Genomic DNA, 22,665 nt, shown 5'->3' on the forward strand with positions numbered 1-22,665 from the left:
ATTGAAAAATAGGTTAATCTTAAATCATGAAATGAAATGAAATCTCCCATCATGAAAACAAAACTAATGAGCGAAAATGCCCAATAAGTAATACTCCCAACCAATTTAAAACCGGTTGGTTAAAAATATTTTCTTTAAAACCTTTTCCTTGAAAATACTCAATACAACACAATAAGGAAGATTTTTAAATTATTCTTTGAAACTATATTTGAAAACATTGACTACTAAGGCAAAAAGAGAAACTCAAAATTAATTTCTTCTTAAATGGAACTAAAGAAAAATATTTTCTTCATAATGTAGTAAGAGCCAAACAGCTTCCTTTAAAAATATTCACACACATCATAAATCTTTATATGAAATTCGTTCAATTTAATTAAATCAGTAACTATGTGTGTGATTTTTCATGAAACATCAATGCAATATGAACCCAAAGATTGCATAGAACATGTAGAAATCAGTTACCTTGACTTAAAATTCAATAGAGGACTTGGGGAATGATTTCTTAGCCTCTGGAGGTTCTGTCCAGACCACTAAATCACCCTTCAAAACAGTTTTTAAAAATTCTTTTTGGTGATTCAAATATTTATAAAACATGTAGTCAATCCTAGACTTGAAAAACATCAATTTTGGGCACCATATGGATCAGCCAGCCCTATGGCCAAGTATTACATAATGTTTTTAATTCATATACATAAGATCAATTTGAAAACAAAACATGAAATAACGCTTTCATAAGGTGATACAAAACAACTTCTAGTTTGAATATGCTTAACATTTAACAAAATGTAAAAACTCGGTTTATATGATGTAAATCATTGAGAAATCGTAAAAACTCTTGATGAAAACTTTTGATGTCACATGTTATTTTGTATATGCTACTATCGTACACATCATGAGTTGTATGATCATCATGCATGGAAAAATTTGTTTACATAAAATTTACATTCCAAATACATTGTTTATGAAATAAAAAAAAATTAAAAAAATCAATTGAGATCAATCTAACAATATATGAAGTAAAAAAGCTATAATCATAATCATGCATAGAACATTGAATTGAGATCAAAGGATGTTGAAAACTCACTTTGTGATTGAAAAACTTGATGAGAAGTTGTTGCTCAATTAAATCACCCTTTAAAACAGTTTTTGAAACTTCTTTTTAGTGATTCAAATATTTATAATACATGTAGTTAATCCTAGACTTGAGAAACATTGTTTCTCAAGTTTAGGGGCCCATATGGATGAACCAGGCCAATGGCCAAGTGATACATAATGATTTTAATTCATATACATAAGATCAATTTGAAAACAAAACATGAAATAAGGTTTTTCATAAGGTGATACAAAACAACTTCTAGTTTGTAAATGGTTAGTTAACATATAACAATACGTAAAAACTTGGTTTATATGATGTAAATCATTGAGAAATCATGAAAACTTTTGACGTCATATGTATTTGCTACTATCGTAGACATCATGAGTTCATGGATCCTAATTGAAAAACAAACACAACTACATGCTTTACTATGATTTATCAAAACAAATTTCATGCTTTATGAAAATTGATACGTGACTATTTTGAAAACTATATTGTATGGTTCTAATCTTTGATAAATCATTATGTATCTAATGTATCACCATGCATGGAAAATTTTGTTTACATAAAATTTACATTCCAAATACATGGTTTATGAAATAAAAAAGAAACCTTGAGATCAATGTCACATAAGTAAACACCAAAAGCTATAATCATAATCATGCATAGATCATTGAATTGAGATCAAAGGATGTTGAAAGCTCAATTTGAGATTGAAAAACTTGATGAGAAGTTGTTGTTCAACCTCCTCCTTGGTCGTGTGATGAGAAGAGAAGTTGAGTTTTCCCCAGTCTAAGGGGCAGCTGAATGGTATAGAGGGCAAAAGGGTGTGTGTGATCTTGAGAAAGTTGTGAAAAATTGAGAGAATGGGGCTATGGAGGCACAAAGCTACAAGGGGACTTTTATAGGTTTAGGGTCCTTCCCTTGTCTTCATTACTAGGTATAGGAGACTAAAAAGAATTAAAAACTAATTTGCAAAAATTTTGGAAAACCTGGACAAAAATGGGTCTCTTAAGGAGTGTTTACTGCTTATTTAGCTTTAAAATATCATTTAAAATATTTACCTATCAATAGTACCATACTAAAAATTAATTTTGAGGGTAGTAAAGGGTTTAAAATAGGATTTTCATTGTATATCATTCGTATATGAAATTTAAATAGAATTCATGAAGTTTTAAGAAAGATCTCATATTAATAAAACGTGGTAAAATTGATTATCATGTTTAATGATATCTGACCCATTGAGCTAAAAATATTTTTTGAAGGACTAATTCAAGTCACACTTGAGTTAGTCCAACAAGTGTCACCTCAACTTTGGGGATCCTATTGGGCTACGTACAGCCCAAAAGGCTGATCCTTTCTATGGGTTCTAGGCCCATCTAAGGCCTTTCAAATGGACCTGGCCTTGACCCAAGAAGTGGGCCTCAATGGCCTCATATTTGGGCTCAAACCAAAATGCCCCTGTTCTGGAATTTCCAGAAATCCAGCAACGTCTGCTCGATTTTCGGCTCATTGTGAACTCATCACAGCTTCAAGCGACAAACGGTTTGCGCCGTCGGGAAGTTTACTCAAAAATAAAGAGTACCTATCTTTGGATTGGGTCAGAAACACATAGGCTCAAAATTTCCCCTTATTCAAGGGCAAAAATCTGTCAAATTACGGATTGGCCCAGTTTGGTAGAAAACAGGCTTTTTACTCAGCCCAAAGGCCCTAAATCTGGCCCAAAACACAACAAGGACACATCCTAGTTTCTTCTACTTTCTGAATTCTTCGATAACAAGCCGAAAAACCGATTTCAAAAGTTTAGATCTAGCCCATTCTTGGGCTGGCCGAATTTCTTAGGCTAGGGAAATGACCTATTTTCTTTGATTGTAATCTCCCTAAATCCAATAACTAAACAATGAATATCTAAATTCTCAAATGAATTTGAGCCTTATTTTGAAAAGAGAACTAATCTCTAAAATATTCCATAGAATTTAAATTCTATTCTAAGTAAACCTAGTTTATATTCTATAATTTAAAATCCTATAAAAATATTCAAAACCTTGAAAGAATTATAGAAAAGAAAACTTACTTTCATTAAAAGGAATTGAAAAGATTGGAAAAGAAATTTACCTTGAAGTAGGCAGCTAGGAGATTTCACTTTCTCTTTGATTTTCTTCTTCAAGAACCAGAAGTTATGGCTAGGCTCTACATATATAACAATCTAGAATAAATTGGACTAATGCCAGCCATGATTTGAAAGCCTTATATGCAGTTGAAAAGAGAGAATAAGCAAGACTGCTCAAGTTGGTTAAAATCAAGTCAAATATTTATAATCTAAAGTCAAAGATGCATAACTAAGACATGCTATCTTCCAACGGGATATTGCTCACCTTATCTTGACCACCAACGTCCCATACAGTGAAGCTAATATTTTCATTAAATCCTGAAATAAAAAATGAAAAGAAACAATATATCATTGCAGAAAACAACGGTGTTAAAGTATATGCACCAATCATTTTAGAGAATATTGACCAAATATCGAACTAATCAATGGACATTATTAATAAACAATCCCCAAATATTTGTGGTCTTCAAAGGTATTAGAATTATAACAACCCAGATTGACAGAGTACCAATGAACAGAAAAACCCCAATTTTCATCTTGTTATGCTAAATAATTTCTTTCTTTCTTTTAAGGAACTAATCACAAACAAGAAAAGAAGAAAAAATATAGATTTTTTTTTCTAGTGATTTGAGATTTCATGTCAAAGAAAACATACCAATGGTAGGGATGGTGGTAACTATTTCCCCCAACTTGAGCTGACACACCTACTGATTTCAGATATCATGTCAAAGATTAACACTAGGACTAATATTTTTCTCACTGTCATGCTGAGACCCTTTTCGTGAAAGGGCTTCTCTACAACTTTTTCCATCCATAAGAATATATCAAAACCAAAGTAGAATATTAAATAGGGTAGACTCGGTAGAGACTCTTAAAAAAACAAGTAGAAGATTTATTCAGTTTGATTGTTTACTTGTCCTAATGTGTTATTAAAGAAGAGGGAAAGTCAAAAGTACATTGGAAAAGGTGGCAGATAGTGTAATGCTTGAGATAGACATTCCATTTGGAATTGAAACAAATGCTAACGTGTTATCTGGGGTATGTTGGTTCCTCCATTTCAAGAATGTAAACCATAATTGAGAAATTAACAATTATAAAAATAAATGAATGGTTACCGAGAATTTCTGGCTACCCCATATTCTTTTCTGGGCCACAAACCTAGCAAGAATTATCTGTATTCTGAAAACTAATTCAACAACCCAAAAAAAAAAAAAAAAATAGAGAGAGAGAGAGAGACTATTCAGTTGGAAGACAAATATATGAATGAGACAATTAATGAATGAATGAAAAAAAGATGTTAAAGCTCAAGTGATCCGAGGTGGAATTAGTAAAAATATTACTTCAGTAACTAACATCACAATAATATTATATAGCAGCTTCTTTGCATATCTTACCTAATCTCTCAACCGGCAATATTTGTAAATATAAAGCAGAACCCATCAGAAAATCAAGCCCCTAGACAAAGATTTTGCAGACGATCATAAAATACAAAATACAAGGCATCGGAAAATCAAGAACCTAAAAACCAAATGTATTCATACAGTTGTTCTCTACCCATTGAAAGTCAATATCAAACCATTTAGTACAGAAAAGCAAGACCGACAGGTTCCATTCCACTCTAACTAAAAAACTCACCATGAGATATCAAATGGGTGAAGCTGGCAAGTGCCTTTTGATCTAGTAATTTTTTTCCAAAAGTATGAGATATCAAATGGTCCTGAAAAATCGCTGCCATGACGACGATCGTTCACATAGACAAATCTAAAATACCCAAAAAGAAAAGAAAAGAAAAACTAACCCAATTGGATCATCTGCTTTTCCATGCATCACTTTCAAACCCCAACCAAACCAAAATTCAAGCAATACATGAGAGGATTGCGTTATATGGGTAACACATTTAGTACTCACGTTGTACGCTTATGAAGAGAGAAAGAGAGAGTCGGAATTGATAGAGCCGATCGTTCACGACGCTTTCCCAGATTAATAGAGAGAGAGAGAGGAAGAGCCTTGCGAGAAACTGGAGTAGAGAGAGAGAGAGAGAGAGAGTGAGAGTCGGGATTGAAAGAGCTAATCGTTTAGGACGCTTTCTCATATTCATATAAAGAGAGAGAGAGAGAGAGAGAGAGAGAGCGAGGACGCCACGGTATTTGAACCTAGAAAGCCTTTATGACCGTTTTAAATTCTTTCTCTTGATAGGGTGGAATTTGAACCTAGAACGCCTTTATGACCGTTTTAAATTCTTTCTCTTGATAGGGTGGAATTTGAACCTAGAACGCCTTTATGACCGTTTTAAATTCTTTCTCTTGACAATAGGGTGGAATTTGAACCTAGAACGCCTTTATGACCGTTTTAAATTCAAAATTTCACAGCCAATAGTCATAAAAGAACCCGATTTGAAGAAATGCGCCCATAAAAGTTACATTTTTTTGTTTGATTTTTAAATAACGTCAAGTCTGAATGAAACGTGCTCCCAAACCTAAGAATGTTTAAGAATGATTTTTTATTTCAGGTTGATCAACAAGTATCCAATTCACGTTGGAAATACTATGCCAAAAAAAAATCCTGAATATTTGTTAATTGTATCACAAAGATCATTTACATTGTTGTGCACATTACTTGTACATATCATACAAACATCTCACAAATATTCTACAAAGTTGATGTGGCAGGGAACGTAACAAGAAGTTCACTGCCACATTAGCTTTGTGGGATATTTGTGGCATATCACGTTCCCTGCCACATCAACTTTGTAGAATATTTGTGAGCTGTTTGTATGATATGTACAATTACTCAATAAAATCTCCCTGCATCTACATTGAAGTACAACTCTCATATATATATTCTGGTAATGCATTTGATTCAAATCAACTCGTCAACAGGCCTATCTAATGAGGTTGAGGACCACCAGCAAGAGTGAATTCCAGCTGCAGCTCCTAGAAATCCAGGAATTCGGGAATTCAACAAAGTTACTCAGAGGGGAAAATACTATCGCGGAGAAACTGCAAATGATGAACATGATGATGGGGCATATATAAACCTCTAATATTTGTACATATAATTATAGAGGATTGGCAAGGAATAGAATGTAGAGATTTTATGATGATTGACTTCTGAAGAAATCAGCACCATTCTCAACATCATCAGTTTTGATGCTTCCGCTTTGTGCCATAAGTATTCTGTACACTCTCTTTGAACAAACCTCACCTAATCTTCTGTCCTCACCCAGCAGCCCTTCAGTTGTCAAGTCCTTGAGGAGAAATTCCTTTTCATGCACCTGTCAGTTGATACAAGATCCAACTAAAGATGTTAATTTTTCTTTAAATAGAGGAAAACAAACTAGGATTTGAGGGTCATTTCTTGGCAGCCAACAGAACACAAAAGTTAAATTATCAAGTAGGAAGCATCCATAGCCCTAATGGAAGCAATCAGAATTCATATCAATGTTGTTCTATGTTCTGGTTGCAAGATGTCTAGGAAATGTGGAAAGATATATCAGTATCCTGGCAAACTTATAATTCTATTTCTTTCTATTTTATATATTATTGTTAAGAACATGTAAAAAATTTCATTACTTCAGTAAATATTAAAATAGACTTGCCCTCCTTTTCTTTTTCTTTTTCTTGTCTAGTATGGTAAAACTGCACAATGTAGAGCTCTCCCCTCCTCAGATCAACACACCCTTCCCCACCCCCATGGTAAGAAACAGTGGTTGAACTCAAGGCCTCTCCACTTTGTAGTGTGACTAGTGTCACATCAATCAAAGGGCTCAAGATAAAATGGAGTTGCTAATACTCACTGATTTACTTGGGTCCATGTAGACACTTAGAAGAGATTTCATGGTGGGGTACTTCTTCCAAATAGCAGTAGCAAATCGTGGCTGAACCTTTGGAATTGATATCAAAGCTTTCAACCTGGATGTTTAAAGCAAATTCAGAAACACATATAATTGATTTTTGCATATACAATAAATAAAGGCATCAAAATATATAGACAAGCAAATTAATAGTGCATAGAGGAATGATTAAACTCCACATAATGATACTCCTCTTTCTATGGCATTGACTTCTTAAAAATCAGCTTCAAATTCTTGGCTAAGTACACAAACTGTGGAACACCCAATACATTTTTGCAACTCAGTAAGTTTAAATCTACAAATACAGATGGAGTATCAAAAGACCGCATTATAAACAAGATGCAAGCATCACGCATATATGCAAAAGAATATTACATCTGTTAAAGACCTTAATATAGCCTTTTATCCACTCCTTAGAAACCCCTACACAAAAAAAGCCTAGCACGCTTTACTCATGGGACATCCCTCCCCTCTTAAAGTTAGAAGCTTCACCTTTGTACAACCAATACAAGAGAATAGAGTCTTAACTTCCCCAAGACTTTTTCCACTTCCTTGTTAGTAAATTTTCACAGAATCACTTATCCAAAGAAAGGAAAAAAAAAAATCACTGAATCCCAAAATCATTTCAAATCACTCTTCCTAGAGACAATCTAGAACATCCCAATCTCCTGCATCTCTGTACAACAAATATTGAAAAGATAAGGGGCAGAAATTCAATTAGTCCATTCATCCAATGACCATAGCAACCCAGGTTTGAGAAGGGTTGAAGAAGATATCGGATGATGTAGAGCGTGTGGTGCACTAGATCAGGTGTAGTGAACCTGCAATTTTTGGAGAGAAACACCAGATTCGGGTTTGAGACGGCCTGGAAAGGACAAGAGCAGGATTGATTAAGGCCAGAGAGGGTCACTCCAGCCTCAGAAGGCCTCAACTCAACAAGGAAATGCTAGTGTGGCTGAGACAAACTCAACATAATTAGGACCATTGAGATTTCCAGTGAGATTCATTGTCATTGAGGCTGGGGATCAATGACAAACCATTAGGAAGGATGCCGCAGCCCATCCATGACAAGAGATGCAGTAGTTAATGGCAGTGATGAGAGATAAGAGAGAGGAGAGCAGAGCAAAGAAAGGTGCCGTTTTCTTTTCGCCTAGGTATAAATCATTCCCCCAATAGTGTTTTTTGGATAACCATACAAGTGTTTTTTTGTTGACTATCATTCTCCAATTGCACGGTTGCACCAAATATAGGAAAATGCGAAAAACATTTTCAAAAAAGAAAATTAATGCCGAAACAAATGAAACCAAAATCTCTGAACCATGAATCAAATATTCCACATCTCAAAGACATAATCAATAATAGAAAGAAGCAAACAGTAGACAGGCTGCTGTTCGGGCTTTCCCCGAAAAAATGCATACAGATCATAGGCACCACAAAACTAAAACGTATAGCCATTACTATTTAAAATAAAACGAGTGTTCAAAATGGCAACATATTGATAAAATAAAAACTAACAAAAAGGAGCAAACCTATGCAATATAGCCCATGCAAATCAATTTATTATCAGTAATAATAATAATAATAAAAGTGATTTGATAAGTGGTTTTGAACCTTCAAAAACTACTAATGTTCAATTTTCATAAAACAAATGACTGCCTCAAGAACATGAAAGGTATACCAGGAAACCACCAAAAAGAAAACACAAACAAGCTTAATGTCTAAAAAGTCAAACTGTCCCAAAACAAATCCAAAAATAAAATTAGAAGTAATGAGTATCAAATTCATCCTGAAAATTAGAGCATGGGACAATGAATTGGGAGCTGAACAGCTTTAAACATATAACATTTCCATCTCCACCATACAATACACACCACATAGGGCACAAAGACCACTTTTCAAACCACACAACTCCTGTGCCATTCAAACCTCCTATTCCAAGCAACTTGGGTGATCTGTTAAAATGATCTTAATACGCACACTGTTTTGAGGAATTTAAACTACAGCTTCTACAACATAATTTGTCAGACACATGCCGCAACTACTGTGGTCAAACAATTAAGTGTTGCTTTAATATATCATAAATTATATATTCGCAATGAAGACAACACATTTTTACTGCAAAGAAAATCGAACACATGTTACAAAGTCACATTATAAGTTCTTAGCACCAACTGTTGGACAATGAAAACAAAAAGGCAAGTGAAGTTGAATGCTGAACCACAACTAAAATTTGAAGAAAAAAAATGATAACACATCAATATGAATGAAATCAATGATATGCAACATTTGAAATGTTAACTTAGCTTTTTGTTGGAATAAATTGATGATTAATACAATTTGGAGAAAACAAATGCTCACCATAAGTTCTTTTTAATTAGATTCCGGTCAATAGCATCCTTAGGAATCAGGGATCCATTAGCATTTACAGATAGGCGCGTCAACTTCTTTCTGCAGTTTATTAAAGCAAAAGGTACATTCAGAATATTGATCAGCCAAAATATTCATAAGTCTGAGAGAGAGGGTGGGAGGGGGAGGGGAGATTACATGTCAATAAATTTGAAAAGAATGGGATCTAGGAGGTGAAAACTATAGTAGAATCTTAGAAAAATATCAATAAAAGAACCATGTAAAATTAGTAATCCATCACTTTATATAGTACATCTACAAAAATGTAATTAATCGTCCAAAATAACTGTTACGTAGATAATCTTAGATTGATGCTTATATCCCATGCGGTGGCACAGCATTAAATTGTTTTCTTTTCAATCAATAATTGAAACCATAATAAGGTTCCAAATGCAACACAAAAAATACACACAGGCACTTACTACCTATATTGGCAAGATGCCAGGCTGGAGGTCAAACCAACAACATGTTCAGCTAGTTCAGCTTCATCCATGCATTGCCTGGAGTGAACCTTACTGAAATGAGTGGTTAATTTTGCCATCACCTGTAAGAAAATTTTTGGAAAACAAATAAATATCAAAACATTTGAGGGTAAAAAAAAAAGACCTATGAAAATCTAAAATTAAAGATATGTATCATAATCATGTAAAACTTGGGGTAGCAATTCAACCTCCTCAACAGGTGGACGTCTCCAACCATTATTATTTGACGGGTTCTTGTACTGTTCTTGTTCCCTAAAGTAGTGCCAAGATCAATGTTTCAATTAGTAATACGAAATTAGTATTACAGCATTATCAAGCACAAACCCATGAAAAATATATATATATATATAGCACAAGATACTATAACGAAAAATAAAGAATGTACTGCAGTAGGATAATAAAACTCCAGTCTATCCAAATTCAGGAATTGTTGCATATCCTTATTTGAAAGCTTACACCCAAGATAATGCAACTAGTTACAAATGAGCCAAATAGGTTTTGAGGATAACAAGCTCTAATTGACAACTGAAAAGACAGGAAAACATATAAAAGGGTTTCCCACCCCATTTGCGGGAATTTTAAATTTTTACAAGCAAACCCCAATTTTCAAAGTATTTCGTTTAATGTCTTCTCTCCATCAAAATCAAACATTAAATTTGGATGAAAAATACAACATATGCGCTACACGTGCATCCGTGGTAAATAAAGTTACAAAATTAACCCTCTGGACATAATTGTATGATTCTGTTCTATCCACTAGTAATTTCACCACATACAGTAAGTTGTTATACAATTATCCTACGATTATATATACAAATTCATGCCTAACTCAACATAACAAAAAGTCAATCTCAAAACTGAGCAGAACCTTTATTGTCGAGGCCTCATAGTACAAGAACAAGCCCTGGACAACTTACACATTGTGATCACGGAATTGACTATAGACAATTTTCAAGCCCCAATCATCACCAGCTAACCACCACCGCATGCACATTAAAGAAACGTGACCACTTTTTCCCAATACTGACAGGAGACAACGAGAAACAGCTCAGTCCAACTGTCATCAATTCCCTTCATCTTGGCTCCTGCCTAAGCCAAATCCCAAGCTGGCTGCAGCTAGGCTCTTATAACCACCACCCACAGCAAGTTCTTATCCAGTGGCTAGGAGATTGCCAAGGCCCAAGCCACTGGCTCCGCCTCCAATGCTCATGAGCAGCCCTGCCACATGGTCGAGTCCTTTAGGCAGTCGTCGCTGCACTTCTCTCCCTCGCAATTCCCACAATCTCAGGTCTTCGCTAGCCATGCCACCACTGCCAAGTTCATCCTCATGCTCAACCATGACTACGTCCTTATGAGACACAATAAAGGCATGTTTTACATGAACGGAGTTGACCTTGAGATTACCTTCTCCAATTACTTCATGGCTCTAATGAGGTCCAAGATCGACTTGGAACAACATCTTACTCATCAAGGCAGTGAGGATGGGAACCATGGACTCGGCACACAATAGCATGAAGAGTGTGGTTGAAACTGAAATTATGGTGTGTGAGAAATGTTATTCCCCAAAAAGTCATGTTTCTTTCAAGCCTGAATATGATATTCAAAATTCTCAATTTTCTCTGTTATGGATGTCAGATTTAATGTGCCTTTATTTAATTCTTGGTTTACACCAATTGACCATGGGTAATTTCATTGATTTTGTAGAAAGGATGCACATATAGTGCACAAGTTGCACTTTTCGTAAAACCTGATTTTGATGAAGGAATACATTGAAACAAATTCTTCAATATAGTAGGGAGTTCATTACAGAAATATAAAGTTTAGAAGGAAGATTGTAAAGGGGGTGGTAGTCTAGAATGGTAAAGTATAATTTCCCTATATAGAAATAAAAATAGAAAACAAAAAAATATATATATAGGATAAATTATGTCATACATTTCAATCAGAACTTGATTAGAAACATTAGACTTTAAACCCATTCATGAAGATAGGTTTTTTTTTTTTTAGAAGTATTCATGAAGATAGTAAATTCATGGGAAACAAAAAATGGCTGACAGAAAAATAACAACATTTTCTTATGAACAGAAAAATAACAAGATTTTCTTTGATGCTTGTTCCTTCATATGATTTTCCAACGAATAAATACAAAACTGGTAAAACTAGTTGTATAATTTCAATTTCTTAACCTTTACATGCAAAATTACTATTCCATTATTACACTCTACCTTGCATTCTATCACAAGATTGCCTTGCATATTATCTTAAGAGCAAGGTGATCATCATTTTTTTTTTATATTCCAAAATTTTTATCAAATCAAAACATTTGTTCAGAGCTTATTTTTGAAAAACCATAATAAACCAGAACTGTTAAAATACATTGATATTTCAAACATGACTTTATTTTATAAGTAATTGAAATTTACTAAGAGTGAAAGGGCACTACCCACACTTAATCAGAAAAAAGATTAAGAAAATCAAGAAAATTAGTAATATGTATACCATCAAAGGCAGTTATCCATAGGTAAAGGGTTTTGAAGAAGAAGGCCTTTAGATCCACCACCATCCTCCCACAATCTTCAAAACATATATCATTTTTTTCTCTCCATATGCACCACATTAGCATGGCAAAATCATCTTCCATACTACTGCACTCTGACAACTACCAAATGGCCCTCTCGAACTTGCATAGAGATCTACCACCCATCGAGACATAACCCACTCTATCCACAAAGACCGAAGACAAAATTCATAGGGCCCTAGCAACCTCACAGTGAAGCAAAAAGTGATCTATAGACTCCTCACTCTACTTACAAATGCAACAACAATCTACCACTATGAGATTCCACTTTCTTAAATTGTCCATAGTTATGATCTTCCCTAAAGTGGCCGACCAAGCAAAGAAAGCCACTCTCAAATGAACCTTATCCTTATTCCGCCAAATACTTCTCTAGGGGAAGGGGACATTGTCATGAGGGATAAGGGCATTATAGAGAGATCTTTTTTTTTTTTATAAGTAAAGTTTATATATCAAAAGCGCAGAAGGGCGCAACCCAAGTACACAAGGAGTATACAAGAGAAAATGCCTAATTAGGAGAAGAAAAAAGAACAAGGAAATCAAGATAGCTAATTACTACAGGGGCAAGCCAAAAGCTCCTGTCCAAGTGAAAAGCGTGTGGAAGAAAAACGCCTTGAGATCCTCCAAAGAGTATAATTTTATACTGATTGACAATAGCTTAATACATTCAAATAATATTTTGATTAAGGAAAATGCTTTATTTTATTTTTAAGAAAAAGAATTTTCCTTACCGAGCGCCTGTGCACCCCCGGGATTAGTCGGAGCGAAGCTCCGGACACCCGGTGCCAAATCAAAAAAAAAAAAAAAACTGTTGATATTTCATAGACGTATATTATCCTAAAATACAAATGCTCAAAGCTTATAGATAAAGAGTGAGCTTGAAATTCAAGATGCAATTAATAATTGAAGAAGAATAGAATTACCAGTACTTGGATTCATTGTGCTTTAAGGGTCAAAATCAGATTAGACGTGATATAAAACTGGCTAGTTTTACATCTCTAAATAACTTATAGTGGCATTTAATTTTGTCATAAAACTATTGAAGTGTTCTTCCTCTGTCCATCATAAATATCTCAATGTGATCATATAAAAGCATTGCACATACTGCACTACCTCATCTCTTAAAACTATTGATCATAATTATAGGTCGTGAAGGACCCAAAATCCCTCCAATATAATACATATCATATTCTTGAAGAGAAAAGAGAACTGCTAAACTAGAGCAGAATTCAATCGCACCTTTTCTTAATATATGCCATTAACCTACTGGTGAGGTAGCAAATTGTGTAGCATGGGTAACGACTTCGAACACTGGAAACATGATCGAGAAGAGTTTCATTGATGACAAGCTTGCAGAATTCTTCGGCTTCATATACGAACAATATGTAGGGAATCTCCATTCCATTAGAAGAAATCTGTAATAATCAACAAGGTTAAATTATGTTAAAAATTTAAAAAAAAAAATAATAAAAAATAAAAATTGCCACAGCAACTATGTGCAGGATATAGGTGCACTGTAGCAAACATTATCTATAACAGGCCAATATAGATACAGAGTAAACTCTGATTAGCAGAGTAATTAATATATGTTAATGTCTCTAATCAGAGCCTTCTGGAAAGAAAACAGATAAACAAGATAACCATTTAAAATAACCACTGCCAACTCTTGTAACACTTGCAGGAAATAGCAAGAAATATATAGAGAAAACTCTAACAAAATGCAGTTCTACATAATAGAAATAGGGATAATTTCAGAAGTCAATCTTCAAAGATGAATTATGAGCAGCGAAAGAACATTCAGGAATAAAACAATTGAATCCAGCTACATTTTCATGAAGAGAATGCTTGTATATGAAGTGTTCTGTATGCAAATTAAACTCCTAAATTATAGCAACTAGAAGCTGACATGCTTGATAAGCTTTCAAATCTATTCTGGAGTTCAGAATCCCAATCTAAGCTAGCCTTTGACCATTAACCATTGCTACTCTGATAAGATCATATTATTAAAGGAAGAGGAGTAAGAAATAAGAACATATGCACACTTATAGAAGATCTAGCAGTTTAAAAGAAAAATTATCTCAAATCAATGCCAGGAAGGGTAAAATCTCACAAAGCCCAATTTAATATGTATAGAAGCAACAATTGCAGAATTTCTCAAATGCCTTTATCATACATAATCTTCAGCCAGTTGTCAATCCATATATCAGAATATGCAAATCAGACACCACTAAATTGTTTTTTCACTGATGTTTGACTGTAAACTCTAAAGGCACCACTCACCTTGAAAAATAATGCTGATAAGAAAATGGAACTGCTTGTACGCATTAGGAGACATCTAGATACCTCAACAACCAACCCATTCTTCCCTAAGTTCTGATAATGTTCCCTTGTTGATGATTCCTATTGCTGATCAGTAAGTAAAATATCGACTATTGAATGTCTCTCACTAATCCTAAAACCAGCTTTCTCAATTGCAGACCCAGAAGAATGAGATAACATCACTGTTCACCTCTACAATAGTTTTAAAATAAAAAATAAATTAAAAAAAAAAAAAAAAAGAGAGAGAGAGAGAGAAGACAACATTCTATGCTAGGAAGATTTTGTGGGCTCCAATCAATTGACCCTTTACAACTATCAAATAAAACACAACAGAGAACTACCCTTGTCCAAATCATCATAGATGTGGGAGCCAACTAGACTCAAGACTGAATCATACTTGCACCGTCCCCACAGGAGGGGGGAGGGCGTGGGGGGGATTCTCATTTTACTATCAATGTGACCGTGGGTTCAACCAGTACAATCAACATCACTGCACCTTGATTGACTATGTTGTCAGTAAATAATGGGGGTTAAAATATTATTCAGGTGAGAGGACTCTTTTCTAATTCTCTTATTTTCCTCTTGAACACAATTTTAACTCGCAGTGAACCCATGATTTGGCTAATCCAACCCAAAAAGGTGGAATGGCTTCTCAGCTTTGCAGAGTCAGATATGGAAGAGAGGATTAAACAGAGGAAAAGAGTAAAGGCCCTGTTCTTTTGGTAAGAACTATGCTAAGAACTTACTACTGTCTTCTCTCTCCAAACATTATGATTTTGGGGACTCCAGAAAATTTGTACCTGTGAGATATGTTCTGGAACGGTCATAGTCCACACAATTGATCTTTCAATTGGATTCGAAGTTATACGGTATGTAAGCCCCTTTTCAGCGAACCTTGTAAGCAGATGTCCTAAAGTAAGGAGGTAAAACTCAGCACAAGATGTTTGAAGATTAACTGAGATGTCTTAACAGTTTAACACAATCACCTACTTGGGAATAATAAGAAGAATATTGGAAAGTGGGGAAAAAAGCTCACCCCCAACTGACCCCAGTTCAACTGCTTTAGCATCAATTTCAGCCACAATGGATTTTAGAGCAAACTTCCCTTTCTCCCACTTTTGCTTTTCTTTCTGCAATTTTTTCATCTCTGCAGCTTCAGCCTTCTGGGCTGCTTTTTGCAACTTCTCTTGCTTTACAATGGATTCCCTGTCAGCTACTTGCATGTTAAAACAAAACAGTAATTCACATCATTAAAACTTACTTCCTTCTTTAGTTTCTTCTCTTCCATTAAGTGAATCCTTTCCTCTTTCGTCATCTTCTTCCTTCCCATAGCTCTGTCCATAGTACTTTTCTTGTCGGCATCAACTTCAGTTCTCTTTTTCTGATTTACATTGTTATTGATCTGCTGCATACTAACATTATCTTTGTCAAGATGATCATAGACCTGCTAATGGGTCATCAAGTCATTGAATGTCCTATAAAGTGAAAGATACATCAAATCGGAGGTGCAACAACACCATAATTAGAAAAATCAAGGTGTTAGGATTAATTGTAGCTATCTACCCTATATATGAGTCCTTTGCAATGTCCCCATAAACTACAAAACTCTACAATGAACATCCTAATTCGAGATTAACTTCCAATTCCCATGTCACTGTCCAAGTTATTGTAAAAATTAACAAATTAGTGGACAGGTGAGGTGGTCAGTTGCACTAATTTGTCAAAAAATAACATATTAGTGCAAATTAATTTACATGTTTACCCTACCCCGCTTTTGATGTCAATTGATTGCCATCGACACAAATGCACAACAGAATATGAAATTCCTGTAACCATGCATCAAGAAGAAGTACCTGATCAACATCATCTCGCAATGAGTACGAATGCAAAGAGCTGTCCCCAAACATTCGCATTGTATTATCATTCCCTGACGAACATTTGCCGTAACTTCCATTAACAAAAAAAAGAGTCCATGTGATCGAAATTCTTTTCACTTACTTTTTAGCATTTTAAAAGACCACAGCTAATGTATTTCTTCCACATAAAACAACCATAAACAAATCAAATACATATTCGATATTAGCATACCGAGAGAACTCGTGGACTCGTTAATCCTAGAACTCCAATCCGACTCCCTCGCCACGTCAAAATCGGAGCCCATCGTTTCATTCTCCTTCCACTTTTCCCTTCCAGAACCACTTTCAGACTCATTGTCAGACTCCAAGCAAATCAATCCGCAAATTCCTGAGAATCAAGCAAACAGAGCTAAAACCAGTCCAAAAACGATATAAACCCAAAACTATGCACAAATCTCTAACAGTCAAAATAAAATTTTGAACGAATCAGCTAATAAAACAGAGAATTTTCAACAGTTCATACAATGCTGAAATGCATAAATAATCGAACTAACCGGAGAACTTGTTCTGAGAATCTGAAACCCTAATTTGGGGATGGGATGAGCCCGTTGTGCATTTGACGATTGCGACCCCAGAACTTGAGGCGGACATAGGGGTCTCGGGAACGAAGGAAGGCGTGGAGGCAGGGCCCGGTTTCTTCGGGGTCGGATCGTCGAGAAGGACCAGAACCGCAGGGTTGTCCGGTTCGAATCGGCGTTGTTTCTTGGAGGAGATATGGACTGGGGTTGAGAGCCCATTTTCTTCTTCGTCGTCGGAGAGGAGGATTGGCTGGGGCATTTTGGGAACTGGAGGAGGAACTGTAGGGAAGCGAATAGGAGGAGAGAGTGGATTCAGTGGTGGTGGCAGTGGTGAGTCTTTTTCTTCTTCTTCTTCGAATAAGCGCGGGATGGTTGGGGCAAAGCGTTGTGTTTGGGAACGAGGATAGGTTGTGTTTGGTTAGGAGAGTGAAAATATCATGTCTGGATCAAAGGAGGACCCTATCCAGGAATTTGATTTGTGGAAAAATGCTAGTTTTTTTTTTAAAATAATAAAAAAAAAAAACACATAGTTTTTCTAAAAACCGTTGGGAATGGGTCAAATAAATGACCAAACCCACCAAATGAATTAAAATCACCAAAAGAGGTTGTAATAAAAGGCAAAGTTTCGTAAACAGAACAAAACCTAAAATGGTTTGTTGCACCATCACTACTCAACTAAAGAAACCAAACAAGACCATCAGTGATCAAAAGAAAAATGGAAAACTCTATCAAAAGAAGAAGAAAAAAAAAAAGAAAAAAAAAAGGCAACACAACAAACTAGCCAGAAAAAAAAAAACAAAGAATAGAAAGTCATAGAAAAAAAAAAAAAAAAAATCCCAAAACAATAGCTCCAGCGGACGGCATGGCAAAGGAAGGCAATGAGGACACGGTGAAGGATTGGCACGTGTAAACCACACGCCAGTACTAGTGGGAGCCAGGAGGCAGAGCAACACCACAGGAGACCAGAGACAACAGAGAGGCTATCAAATACGACGTAAGGCTACCCACGCGTTTGCCCGTGTGGTCCACGTGCTAGTTGGACGGTAACACAAATGACGGCGGATCGAAGCGGAGGGACCCAGGATCACTGTGGAGTGGCGCATGTGAGGGGATGGAGCTTCCTGAAGTTCATAGATTTGATTTTGAAAAGAAAAAGAAAAAATCCAAAAACTTTAAGAAGAGGGTGAAACCAAGGTTGTGGACGGTGGAAAGGAGCTGAAATCGGGCATTCTGCGGTAAGGGAGATGTCGACGGAGTTACTAAACCAAGAAAGCTCGTCATAGGCAATAGATAGGCCTCCGAAGAAGTGGATAAAGCCTCTGAAGAGGTGTATAAAGCCTCCAAAGAGGCGCGAAAGGGTGGGGAAAGGAGGAAGGGGGGAGTAGAGGGGAAAGGTGGAGGAGGAGGGGTTCCTCCCCTAGCAGTCAGAGACTTGATGGTGCACAAGATGATCACACTATTATTAGTGTGGTCATACCCACACCAGATTATGTAAGTTTTACAGGAAGGTAAAATGGCTTTCAGGTTGAGGTAGCAGGTCAAGAGTAACAACTCTTGACCAAGAGTTGTATTGGGACTCTATAAATAGTTTATAGAGTCCCATGAGAATGTAGATATTCCTATTCCATTTTTACGTTAGTTTTTATCTTAAGCTTTCTGTTTGGTTTTCTGCATTCAAAAGTCTCTTGTTCTCCACCGGATTTCCACCCTAACGGGAGAAATCCTTTCTGAAGAATATTTACAAGATCCTACCATTAGAATCCTACAGTGGTATCAGAGCCAGGTTATGGAAGAAAAAGAGAAGATTGAAGAACGAGAAGAAATTATAGAAGATCCTCACACTCTTTTGTCAGAAATTTATCAGACAATCCACAAACAAATCATCGGTTTAGCCTCTTCTGTGGCTTTCTACAATTTGCATCAGTCTTTGCAAAAGCCAGAGGAAAAACCCCTTGTCATTACTATCGGTGGATTGCGATATACAAGCAACATTAATGCTTTGAGGAGAACGTATTTTTAGAACAAAAATACTGGAGAAAATTTCTTAGTCTCCCTATAGACGAGAAAAATTTTCTAAGAAAAATTTTCCCCAAAAATCTACTTTGGATGTTTCTGACAATGCATCTCCATCTGCAAATTTTGCTTCGGGAAAGTGTGAGGAAAAAGAAGGAACTTCGTATGTGTCTTCATCTGAAGATCTCTACACATATCCTGCTCCATGGGAAGAAGAAGATTTAGAGGAATAAGATCCAGAAGACCAAACCTCACATCCTAAAGCAGAGGAAGAAAACTCAGAGAAAAGAGGAAATTTGGAGGAAGAAGACGACGGGTTGAAGAAAATTAACAATTCCCCAGCCCCAGACGACACCGTTTTACAAAGTAAGAAGACAATTACACCAAATGACGCCGTTCAGCGTTGCCAAGTAACGAGTGAATTCGAAGTAATTAAAAACGACGATGTTCCATGTAAACGAAACAACGCCGTTTCGGGTATCATAGAACAAGTGCCTTCCAGCGCCTATTATACAAACAACACCGTTCCAATAGACAAGAACGACGCCGTTTCAGTGCTAGATCGGGTCGACACCTTCTGGAGCACACCTGAAAAGCTTATCATGACCTAATTCGTCAGTCGTTCCGCTTCGACCTAAAGTGGAAACACATGGCTCGAAAGTCTATGTTGCGAGCCCAAGCACAGATTAAAAAAGCCTAGAAACAAGTCAACGTTGAAGCCCGACCCAATGCAACCCGACCCGCTGAAGTCCGAGTCATTGCACCACAATCTAGACCGCTAAAACCCGATCCGCCATTCTGCCTGTATCTAAATACCGGCCTGGGCTTCAACCTGCGGTTCAACAGATCTGGTTTCACCAGACCCGGTCCAGCACCAGTAGACCGCTCGGTTCAAGGCAATTTCAGTCATTTCGACCGTTTTGGCTCGTTTCAACCCCGATTTTGTCCATTCAAAAACCATTGGAAATCAGATTCGAAGGGCGACAACTCTACAGGTTCTGTTTACAATAATTTTCAGCATTATAATCATATAAATAATTGGGATAAAGGTGAGTTTTCTAATCAAAGCCATCGAATTGTGAACCAGAGGTTCATTCGACCTTGTTGGTTGGCTCTAAGTCAATGGAAGTAGGTTGCGTTCATTGTTCAAGATTTGGCTAGAGCAAAGATCTCATCTGACAGACGCCTAAGGGGTCCACATCTTTTATGGATTGTTAGGACCGTTGAGCAGAGCCCCAAGGACCCGTGGCCTACAGGCATGCACCAATACACTCTTCCCAGGACGGGTGAACGGGTCAGTTCACCAGATCCAACTATTGGATATTATAGGGGTCACCCTAACAAATACAAGGCGTGTCTGACTTATCCTGAAGATTATTGAGCTGCTGTTATTAGTATTGTTATTATTGTTATTTTTATTTTTACAAACAATATTAGTTTGTAATAATAATTAGAACCGCAGACAAATTATTTAGTTTGTAATAATTAGTACAGTTATTCAGACAATTGTAAAAATTATACTGAAAAATAATAAAAGTAAATATTATTATTATTGTGTTGTTATATCTACTTTCTAAAAATGGCTATTAAAGGTGGCATTGATTCCTCTAGAGTAGAAAATCTCAATGAGAAGAATTTTAGAATGTGGAAACGACACATTACTTATGTACTCACACATGACAAAACACAATACACCCTTACATTTGGGAAGCCCGATCCAGCTGACCTAAATGATGGAGAAGCCAAAAAGAAGCATGAAAAATGGACGGAAGACGACTTAATGACGAGAGCCACACTTTTTCACAACATAAAGGACAATATCATTCCTCTATTTGAAAGTCACGAGTCTGCTAACGAAATGATGGAAGCACTGAAGGCAAAATATGCCCCAAGATCTGATACACACGTACAGTTGTTTTTAGATAAATACAACTGTGTACGTATGAGTGAAAATGATCATGTGAGCGAATTTGTTAATCAAATGGAATTAATTGCAAAGGAGCTTGCAAATGCTAGTCATCCTGTATCAAATAAAATGCAGGTGACCGCCATACTTTTATCATGGGAACATGTGGTGACTTCTTTAACACTTGGTGGAAAAGAAGTCTCCATGATTTCTCTGCCAGTGCTACTCGTACTTGAAGAATAGCGATGAAAAGAAGAAGGTGAGACGAAACATTAAGCAATTTGATGATGGCTTATACTATACTTAAGGGTGTCAACTCGGTTCGGTTTCCCGGTTTTTGGCCAAAACCGGAACCGGGGTACCCCGGTTCTCGGTTTTGGGAAACCGGAACCGAATCGGGGTCCCGGTTACCGGCCGGTTCCGGTTTTACCCGGTCTGGTAACCGGTTTTTGAAGAAAATTAGTTTTTGGGCTTATTTTAGGTATTTGGCCTAAAATAAGCCAATTTTTTTTTTTCATAAGTTAGCTCATTTTTTTAAAAAAAAAAATCTATTAATCTTTTTGTCTAAATTAAAGAGGCTTTGTTGTGATTGTTCCAAATAATTAAAAAATAAACCTAAAAAAGCCCAAAAATCCTAAAAAAATCAATGTTTTTGCCTATATGGGCCTTAGAAATAAAAATTCAATTTTTTAAAATACCCTAAAAATCATTTTAAATTAGGTACATAAAGAAAACATTAAAACAATAAAAAGTAAAAACAAGTATGTAAACAAACCAACATGCACAAGAAATAAATACCACCTTTCTACAACAATTCAAAACCCAAAAAAATAAAAAATAAAACAAGTATTTAAATAATCTACCAACCAAAAGAAATATACTCACAATAAAAATAGTTCACAAACATTAGGGGACTTAGAGGAGAAGTGAGAACCGGAGACCTAAACCTAAGCGTAAAATTTTATATATATATATATATAAACCCGGTTCCAGTATTCCCGGTAAAACCGGGTACTAGAACCGGGGTACCCGGTTTTTGAATTTTTCAAACCGGAACCGGGTTCCTAGTTTCCAGTTTCTCGGTAATTTTTGACACCCCTAACTATACCTTAGACCGTTCGAGCTCCTACATTCAAAAGCAAGCCCAAAAAGTTCAAAAGAAAATGGAAAGGTAAACCAAAAAGTAAGGTTAAACCTAAAGGAGCATGCTTCAAATGTGGAAAAGTTGGACACTTCAAAGCAAATTGTCCAAAACTTAATGGCGATAAAAGACAAAAGGAGATTACAATGACGATTACTGAAGCAATAATGGCAGAACCAACTTCAAGCTCATGGTGGATAGATTCAACAGCAACAAAATACATCACAAGAAGTAAAAAAAAAAAATTATGGACTTCAAAGAGAAAGGTGCTAGAGAGTATAAAGTTTACATGGGCAATAACATCTATAGTGACGTGTTAGGAGAAGGAAA

The 22,665-nt window shown here is 36.0% G+C and overlaps 1 protein-coding gene across 4 annotated transcripts; it reads right to left on the reverse strand.

Annotated features, from left to right (window-relative positions):
• Positions 1 to 5,759: 5,759 nt before the first annotated feature.
• Positions 5,760 to 17,646, reverse strand: LOC132166022 (crossover junction endonuclease EME1B-like). 4 transcript variants are annotated; one of them, XR_009438534.1, is made up of 13 exons: positions 17,252 to 17,646; positions 16,930 to 17,085; positions 16,695 to 16,768; positions 16,103 to 16,285; positions 15,878 to 16,031; positions 15,642 to 15,751; positions 13,762 to 13,937; positions 10,136 to 10,199; positions 9,891 to 10,009; positions 9,418 to 9,507; positions 7,003 to 7,117; positions 6,244 to 6,480; positions 5,760 to 6,139 (listed from the first exon to the last, which is right to left on the reverse strand). XR_009438534.1 is itself a non-coding variant. In XM_059576760.1 (12 exons), the coding sequence occupies exons 1-12, from the start codon at positions 17,532 to 17,534 to the stop codon at positions 6,301 to 6,303; spliced, it is 1,662 nt and encodes a 553-aa protein (XP_059432743.1). In that variant the 5' UTR covers positions 17,535 to 17,646; the 3' UTR covers positions 5,760 to 6,300. The 4 variants fall into 4 exon arrangements, 3 of the variants coding, with proteins under 3 accessions (XP_059432743.1, XP_059432742.1, XP_059432741.1); XM_059576760.1 differs by having other exon boundaries at positions 5,760 to 6,480; positions 16,103 to 16,243; XM_059576759.1 differs by having other exon boundaries at positions 5,760 to 6,480; positions 16,103 to 16,246.
• Between the last annotated feature and the right edge of the window lie 5,019 nt (positions 17,647 to 22,665).

This window comes from Corylus avellana, chromosome ca11 (genome assembly GCF_901000735.1).
Source record: "Corylus avellana chromosome ca11, CavTom2PMs-1.0".
NCBI lineage: Eukaryota > Viridiplantae > Streptophyta > Magnoliopsida > Fagales > Betulaceae > Corylus > Corylus avellana.